The sequence below is a fragment of the Diadema antillarum genome, unplaced genomic scaffold (genome assembly GCF_040938485.1).
Source record: "Diadema antillarum isolate AM-2024a unplaced genomic scaffold, OU_Dant_1.0 seq00000783_RagTag, whole genome shotgun sequence".
Taxonomy (NCBI): domain Eukaryota; kingdom Metazoa; phylum Echinodermata; class Echinoidea; order Diadematoida; family Diadematidae; genus Diadema; species Diadema antillarum.
The window spans coordinates 1,666,175-1,675,661 of record NW_027271671.1 but is presented as its reverse complement, the minus strand read 5'-3'; the positions used below and the strand labels follow the sequence as shown (position 1 = coordinate 1,675,661).

Below are 9,487 nucleotides of genomic sequence, written 5' to 3'. Positions count from 1 at the left end.
TAATACTACTCGATACAATAAGCACCACCGGAAGGTAAGGATGAGCTATGTAACGCTAGCAGATCTTACTCTGCAGCGGATCTCTGCGAGGATTGTCTGTATGTTGAAATAAAGAAACTCCTGAAAATGCTGTGATATACAGCCCGTAGAAAGATGACAATAAGGTTATTGTTTATAAAAGATGAAACCTTACTTTCTGGACGAATTATCTTTATTGTAGGAATCAAAGATTTGTCATATATAGCAGTTACCGAAGTCATCCAGTTGAATAAGGCCCCGAGCTCTGGTTTAAATCCATGTATTCTCATTTGTTCTTGGTTTGCATGAAGATTACTGTTGATTGAAAAATCATATGAATTATGATAACCTGCTGAACCATGCTAATGACAACAGTGAGAACTAGTCTTAAACTCAAATATCTATGGATACAATAAAATGATTTAATAACGTGGTTGCAGGCTATTATTTGCAAGATAATTATGATCAATGTCAAATGTAATACCACTCCAAGTTCAAGATACTTAGATAAAACAGAGTCAAAGAAACAATCAGAAATATCTAAAGTAAAATAGGCCAATTGTGAATTTTAGCTTTCCTATACCTCCTACGGAACAGTATTGGGCGCAACCTATCTTAGCAGTAGATGAGAGTACTGCATGCTATCATCACCTCACGATTTCATTGTATACATGTAAAGATTTCTATTTGACTTCACTGAAGTACTGAATTTTTGTTAAATCTTGTGTCCAGATCATTAAATATTTTTGAGGAGAAGAAGTTTTTATCTAATTTTGTTTGCATAGTTTGCAACTAATATCGGTGTTTCATAAAAGCATTTAAAACTTTAAATCCCATAGGTCTGTTAACTTGTTTCCAGCGTACTAATTGTTGTTTTTTTGCAGAGTAACAACTCTGTTTGAAATCAACTTAAATATGGATGTGATTCACGTATAGATTTGAAAAACTGTCATTCATCATATCGATTAATACTTACACAACTTACTTCCTACCGTTATGAATCTTCCAGGTCCTTTAAATTTACTAGCTGCTCGCTGACGCATGAGGACGCTATTAAAACTGTTGGACAAGTTGAATTGAAGGGTTCCAGTCCCTTGTTCGGATATTTGACGACATGTCGAACAAGAAACAGGTAATTCCTTAACATTCCACGACTTTCTTCCCGTTTTTAACATTAGAATGGAGATACCATCAAAACAATTATTTAATATACTTGGTGTGAATAGTAACTTTACTATCATTCCAGTAGAAGCGGGCTAATAAATGACTTGTAAATCACGTTAAAAAAGGAGAAATTCTAGGCATTTTAGACTGCCATAATCTATCATTTCAGTTTGTGTTTTCCATCGTACCTTCTAAATAGATAACCTGTCTTCCATTTACGTCTGAGATTTTAAAGAAATAGATTACGAATTAAGTTGTGTGTGTGTGTGTGTGTGTGTGTGTGTGTATGTGTGTGTTTCAAAGATTTTGTGGGACCATTTTTGTTTGTACTGGATTAATGCCTCCCCCGTTTCATCCCATAAACTTGCCAGCAGTACCTCTACTATTCGCATAAATCTTGAATAGGGTGTCTTTGATGGATATATCAAGTTTTAGAATTTTTGATATTCAAAGCGACTGTCATTACAGTTTTGCATTCTGTTTGCTGCTTTTGTGAAAGCACTGACGAGTGTGTCAGACAGAGCACTGCAAGATACCCGGAACTTCCCGGGTCTTCATATCAAAAGTAATCTTAAATACCTATTACCTTCTTTCAGTGGGTTTTTACCTAGAGAGGAAGAAATGAAACGTAGACCAAATAAAAAACAAAACATCTCTTTCCATATCACAGCGTGAATGCATCTCGGTGCACATTGGGCAAGCTGGAGTGCAGATGGGCAACTCCTGCTGGGAACTCTACTGCATCGAGCATGGCATCCAGCCTGACGGTCGGCTGGCACAGGAGCCAGCTTGTGACACCGAAGTCGACAAATCGTTCTCAACCTTCTTTAGTGAGACAGGGTCTGGGCAGTACGTCCCGAGAGCTGTCTTTGCAGACCTGGAACCCACAGTAATAGGTGCACCAGCTATATCCTCTACCGCTTGTTTTATTCTGGAAGGATTTGTACCATTGTTTTCATTTTTTTTCACATTAAAGAGCACGTCAGCTTTATACAAAGCCTATGCACTTGTCCATAATTCGTTCAGTTCATGCATAGGTCCACGACATCTATTAACCATTACATCTCTGTTACTAGCATTGCACAAACAAGCACGTAAACACAAGAATATAATCAGTACTACCGGAATAGCCATGATTTGTGCCAAAAGAAGGTTAATATTCTTCCTGTTGCAGTCCGTGTTTTGTGCTATGATCTTCTCCCATCATAATAATAATGAAGTTTGTTACTCTTTATAACCAACATCTTTACAGGTATAATTGTTACCCTGCCACCTTGGTTACTTTAAAATACTATACAGTACACTGTTAGTATCTGACGGATACTTTCAATCCATTGTGTGCATCAGTTGTTAAACTTTGAAGTTGTACAAACGATGCAAAACACCAATTGTGGAGGCACACCTGATCTTTCATTGAAAGTCTGCAAATGATAAGCAGTTTTGCTTTGATGGATTTCGAAATCATATTACATTTCGATTTGTAATGTTTGTCCCTATTCTGCAGATGAGATTCGTGCAGGATCCTACCGCCAGCTCTTCCACCCTCAACAAATGATTAACAGCCAAGAGGACGCCGCCAATAACTACGCCCGCGGCCACTACTCTAACGGCAAGGACATCATTGACAAGGTCATGGATCGCATCCAGCGCCTGGCCGAGGGGTGTGAAGGTCTTCAGGGATTCCTTGTTTTTCACAGTTTCGGCGGAGGCACAGGTTCAGGGTTCACATCGCTACTTATGGAACGTCTCTCTGTGGACTACGGCAAGAAGACGAAGCTCGAGTTCGCCATCTACCCCGCGCCTCAGGTATCCACCGCCGTAGTGGAGCCTTACAACACCATTCTAACCACGCACAGCACTCTCGAGCACTCCGACTGTGCATTCATTGTTGACAACGAAGCAATCTACGAAATTTGTCATCGTAACCTCGACGTTGAACGCCCGACATACACAAATCTTAACCGACTTATAGGCCAGGTTGTTTCTTCTATAACGGCTTCCTTACGATTTGAAGGCGCCCTTAATGTTGATCTGACAGAATTTCAAACAAACTTAGTCCCATATCCTCGAATTCACTTTCCTCTGTCTACGATCGCACCAGTCGTCTCTACAGAGAAAGCGTTCCACGAGAGGTTCTCCGTGGCCGAAATCAGTAATGCGTGCTTCGACCCTAACAATCAAATGGTCAAATGCGATCCACGTAAAGGCAAGTACATGGCGTGTTGTTTGCTGTACAGAGGCGACATCGTTCCCAAAGACATCGCGGCAGCAATCAGCAACATCAAGACGAAACGAACCATCCAGTTCGTTGACTGGTGCCCAACTGGCTTCAAGGTCGGTATCAACAATACTCCTCCCTCCGTGGTCCCCGGAGGGGATTTAGCCAAAGTCCAACGAGCGGTTTGCATGCTAAGCAACACCACTGCAATTGCAGCAGCGTGGGCCCGCGTCAACCACAAGTTCGACCTGATGTATGCCAAGCGTGCTTTCGTCCACTGGTTCGTCGGCGAGGGCATGGAGGAGGGAGAGTTTTCTGAGGCAAGGGATGACCTGGCTGCCCTGGAGAAGGACTATGAAGAAGTAGGAATGGATACAACAGACTTTGACGAAGATGATGACCTTGAGGCATATTGACAGAACACGACTGACATGAGTGTAGTTGCATTGTATGATAGGTTCAAACTATGTAGATCTAGCTGCAAGATGTCACAGAAGGAAGTGCACAATTTGACAAAATAAGAGATCCGATAGTCTGCAGAAGAATATTCTTGTAGAGGTTTTTTTTTCAAGACTGCCCCTTTCTTTTTTATCATATGCATTAAAAGGGGGAACCAATAGGTATAAAGAAGAGAGTTAAACTAGTCAAAGATCATTAGATTTCAATCATGTTTAATTACCTACTGCTGTACATTTCTTTCTTTTTTTCTCTCACATGAACTTAATAATTACATTCGTAATACTGCAGTATATAAGATGAATTTGGGCAACGCTCAACTTGACTTTCAACTCGTAATAGTCTTAACATTTTAGCATAACAAGAGTATACAGTACTATATCTGAATCTAACTCTTACTTAGAACTTTGAATAAGATATTTTGATCAATGTAATAGTGGATGGTATAAGGAAATGTAAAGGCCATTGTGGCCCAGAGGGAAAGTACATGTATATGTTAGAAGGCACTTCTAAGGAGATAGTCGCGCTGTAAACACAAAGAACTAATTTGATTGCAACATGTCACCATGGGTAGAAGCAAATATATAGTGCCTGCGTTTATCAACTTTCCCCTGTTTAAACGGCTTTCGAAAGCCCTTTCCCAAACCCTTTCCAAAGCCCTTTCCAAAGCCCTTTCCAAAGCCCTGTACTATTGATGTGCCGCTCGTTTTCTAAGAAGGGACGGCGAAAAGCAATTACCATCATAAAGACATAGCTTCCTTTGAGAGTGACGAGTCATGATGCAATGCCACATGAATCAATAATTATTGTCTTCCTATCTGTGAGGCAGCTCCAGTTTTAGCACATACTTCAAATATTTCTGAGTGGCGGCATGAGACTTTGGATGCGTTTATCAACTTTCCCCTGTTTAAACGGCTTTCAAAAGCCGTTTCCAAAGCCCTTTCGAAACGGCTTTCAAAAGCCGTTTCCAAAGCCCTTTAGAAACGGCTTCCAAAATAGTTGCGTTTATCAACTCTTCGCGAACACGATAACTGGCCTGTCACTGCATAGCTGCATTGCGCAATTCGACCCGGGGAAAAGAGGTCATATAAGGCGTGCATTGTTCGTAACTGCAGTACAATACTACAAAGCCGTTTCAAAACAGCTTTGCGTTTATCAACTTAAAAGGCTTTTACAAACAGGTTTCTGAAAACCTGTTTAGGAAACCTGTTTGGAAAGCCACAAATTTGCGGCTTTCTAAAACGCTTTCCGAAAGGGCTTTCAAAACAGCTTTGCGTTTATCAACTCGTAGAAATTCCTTGAAAGCTGTTTGGAAAACCTGTTTCTGCCGAGAAAAGGAGAGTTGATAAACGCACCCTTTCAAAAAAGCTTTCCGAAAGGGCTTTCAAAACAGTTTTGCGTTTATCAACTCGTAAAAATTCCTTGAAAGCTGTCTGGAAAACCTGTTTCTGCCGAGAAAAGGAGTTGATAAACGCACCCTGAGACAGAGAAAGTACGACATTACGGCTACAGATCGTCATTTCGGAGGTTCATTACTTTGAAGGTTTGTAATTCCGAACATGAAACAAGGTTTGTAATTCCCTCTGGTTCGTTAATCCGAAAGTGCACACCCTTTTACATTTTCGGATTAATGAACCATAATTCATTTTCCTATAAACATATTTTCGAATAATGAACCTTATTTCATTTTCGGAATAGTGAACCACAGAAATGACGAAACTTCGGAATAACGGACCTTGTTTCATTTTCCGATTAAAGAACCTTCGGAATAGCGAATATCACTCGAACATGCATGTTTTTTTACTTAAGTGACATAAAATAGATGTGTGATTTGTGTCATATAATGAATATGCTGTACGGACATTAAAAAAAAATATTTTGAACACATAGTGATAGCATACGTACATACAGACGTTAAATGATAGATATAGTCAGAGATTATACTGTGCAACGTATGTTGTTCTAGCGCAGATAGATAATACTTCATAAGCAATTTTCGCTTTTCTCTCTGTGTCAGTTATTGATCAGAATATCATAAGGTTACATAATGAGTGTTTGTTGTGTAGAGTACTGACAGTTGGTCATAGAAATATTGAATTGAATTAAATAGAAGTCCGGCATTTCTTTGTGCTTGTGATAAATCAATTACATTTTATGAAACAAATCTGTCAAAACTATATAGCGTTGATGAGGCATTAATACACTCATCAGGTTAAGTAAGCCATATTCTATAAATGCTGGTATAAGTCATACGTCATAAGTCATAGGTCATACTGTTCGTCTACGTTTTATCATATCATTATGTCTATTTGTTTGTTTGAACATTTAACAAGTTTCTTCATGCCTACAAGGTTATGTCGGAGCAGCTATCCTGTCATGCATATCGAATGCCATTATCAATGGAATCTATAGTTCAATTTAATTGAATACCAATTCTTGTATGAGCTAATCTCAGAACAAATGCTGAATCACGAATAATTTGTACTGTTTGGATGATAGCTAGGACCGGATGCGTCATGTACAGGCCTAAAAATGAAACTACTTTATTATGCCCTTATTTGGGATATCAAAGCAATAGTACCGTAAACCTTCGATTATGAAAATAAAGAGAGTGATGAATCTAAATTGACTGAATCTGAAAATTGATGAACCCGTCGACAGATATAAGAGCACAGTATCTATCTTGAAGTGCCTTGGGGGTCAGCATTGGGCTATATTTAGGGAAATCAGGGTGAAACTTCAGATGTTGATGTTGTGAAGTGTTACAATAAGCCCATTGCACAAATTGTAAATGAAAACGAATATGGGAATGAATATATACATGGAACAAACATAGGCGTGCAACATATATAAAAATGAAAATAATATATACTTACCCAAATGTGTAAAACATACACGAGGAAACCATTCCGAAAGAATGTAAAGATACTAATTAAGAAAGCATGCAATCAACAATTTAACTTCAGAGATTAAATATGATGAGAACAGCCATGGCACTTGATTTTGTTTCAATGGCGATACCGCCAGATACAGCCCGTCTTGCTTTCAGGGTTACGGGCTGTGCGCGCTTTTGAATACATTGGAATTACGTCCCTTGTAGAAGTGTCAAGTAGGGCAAAGTATTCTAATATTGGGCCTATGCAGCATGTATACGCTGTCATAAGAAAGATGTTCACTTGTCATGGCTAATTCATGGAGATACATTGTTATTTCATACAATTTCGTGACAGGAGTATAGTCCTTAGAAAGTAGTTATAAGGCGCTTTGTTGGTTATGGTATTATGATGCGATCAGACCGTCGGATAACGTTTCTCGCTAAATGTATTACCCCAAGTAACATTGCGTTAACTCGCTAAATGTATTACCCCAAGTAACATTGCGTCTTGCTTTCAGGGTTACGGGCTGTGCGCGCTTTTGAATCCATTGGAAATACGGCCCTTGTAGAAGTGTCAAGTAGGGCAAAGTATTCTAATATTGGGCCTATGCAGCATGTGTACGCTGTCATAAGAAAGATGTTCACTTGTCATGGCTAATTCATGGAGATACATTGTTAATTCATACAATTTCGTGACAGGAGTAGTCCGTAGAAAGTAGTTATAAGGCGCTTTGTTGGTTATGGTATTATGATGTGATCAGACCATCGGATAACGTTTCTCGCTATTACCCCAAGTAACATTGCGTGCTCACCTTCCAGTACATGCATTAGTTAATAACAGAGTTCAGGACCAAAGGGCTGAGAGTGTCTGAACGAGACTCGCATTAACTAATATATGTACATGTACTTGCAGGGGTTGAGCCGCATATTGGACAGTTCAAATCATTCTTGGTAAGATTCCTTGTGGTGTTCACACGTCATGGTCTGCCATTGTGAGATCATCTACGCATTTCCATTTGCTGAAACAATTGCTATATGAATACCGGGACTCCGACTCCCGTCTAACTCCGACTCCAATTCCCGTCTGGGCCCTGTCTTATAAAACTTGTGATAAAAATCAATCAATCACAAATCTCTTGAAAGCTGCAATCAATCGCAACCTGTGATTGATTGATTGCAGTTCTCCGTCTTAATGTCGATCATAACTTTTTTTATAAGATGGATTTGCATTCAATCGTAAACTTGCGATTGATTTGAATCAATCACAAGTCTTTATAAGACGGGGCCCTGGACTCAGACCTATTACCGGATACTTGGCCTTGCTTCAAGAACATAGGAAGCCACATATCCATAGTGTCGGCGACGGTCTTACACTCGTTGAGAAATGCATGTTGATAAGTGTGGTATGGTTGTCTGAGGTACAATGAATGTCCTCGCTAAATATGTAAGAAGGGTAATCGTGTTCGGGTGTCAGCATTTTAATTCAAGAATTCTAGGAGATCAAGGAATATAAGTTCTGAATAGATAAGGAGTATTTCTTTAACCACTGTTGGTAAATTGCAGGTCGAAGGTCGAATATGTGCCAGTACGATTCTTATGTCCATAATGATACGTACATCGAAAGGACAGTAGGGTTCGTAAACTGTTGAGGCACGAATTACAACTCCACCACAACATCAGCCTTTTCTGTTAGTTTAAGTAGATAATGATTTGAAATGGAAACAACACTGTATGATGGAATATTGTTGTGTAGCCATTCGTTCAAACACAGTCATAATGTCTGAATTCAAGTTCTGCAGGATGAATGTGAACCCGCCAAATTTGTTTGACAGTGAACGCACATTAGTCACGGATAAAGATGTCCGAAATGATGGTTCTTGAAAGTGAAGTCAGATACAATATCGAGTTGAAATCGTCACCTGTAGTTGACGGACATGCAGCTTTTCCCACCCTTTCTGCTCCATTTTCTCCATCTCTTTATCTGTCTGGCTTTGCCTGTATCAATCCTGGTATTAGTAGAGACTATGCTGCTGCCGGGTCAAACATAGCGAGCAGTGGCTGCTCGTTGCGTTGCACGGACTCCAGAGTGGAACAGTCCATGTAAGCATTGAAAAGAGTCTTCCGATGGCTGGCAGTGAGAAACGTCGCGAACGATTTTGCCGCCTGCGTTATTTCGAGGCACTACCTTGAGTACCAAGCTAGTCTCCGATAAAGGCTTAAGAAGCGCTTGTAATTCCGGTTCGGCTTTCTGTGCTTCTGCTATGTGTTAGCCTTTTAAGAAGGCCTCGTGGCTGAAGATTGAGACTAACTCGCCACACCGAGAACTGCGAGAAACGGGTGAACGAGAGACCGAGTGGCGAAGCCACGAGGCCTTTTGAAACCTGGGTTTTTCTCCCTACCGCCTCCCGACGAAGGCGAATATGAATATTCATATATTCATGAGTCAGATCACAGTTGGTATGCTAATAAGAACGTGTCAACGCTGCGCTGGCAATGCAGGCAGCTACGGATGAGCGAGCCGCCGACATGCATACTTATGCGTATTCATTAGATGCATCGGCGTGGTGAGCAATGCGGTTGCTGATTGGCCGCTACCCTATAGGGTAGCAGAATCGGCGAGAACAAGGCTCAAGATAAGAAATTCATGTCAGGTTTCAAAAGGCCTCGCGGCTGCGCCAGTCGGTCTCGCGTTCACCCGTTCTCTCGCAGTTAGTCTCTTTCACAGCCACGAGGCCTTGCCAAAAGTCTAGCTGTGT

General features: G+C 40.4%; 1 protein-coding gene across 1 annotated transcript; it reads left to right on the top strand.

Moving 5' to 3' along the window:
- Nucleotides 1-1,132: 1,132 nt before the first annotated feature.
- On the top strand, nt 1,133-3,925 carry LOC139739132 (tubulin alpha chain-like). Its single transcript, XM_071649750.1, has 3 exons — nt 1,133-1,150; nt 1,853-2,078; nt 2,687-3,925. The coding sequence occupies exons 1-3, from the start codon at nt 1,133-1,135 to the stop codon at nt 3,814-3,816; spliced, it is 1,374 nt and encodes a 457-aa protein (XP_071505851.1). The 3' UTR covers nt 3,817-3,925.
- Nucleotides 3,926-9,487: the final 5,562 nt, after the last annotated feature.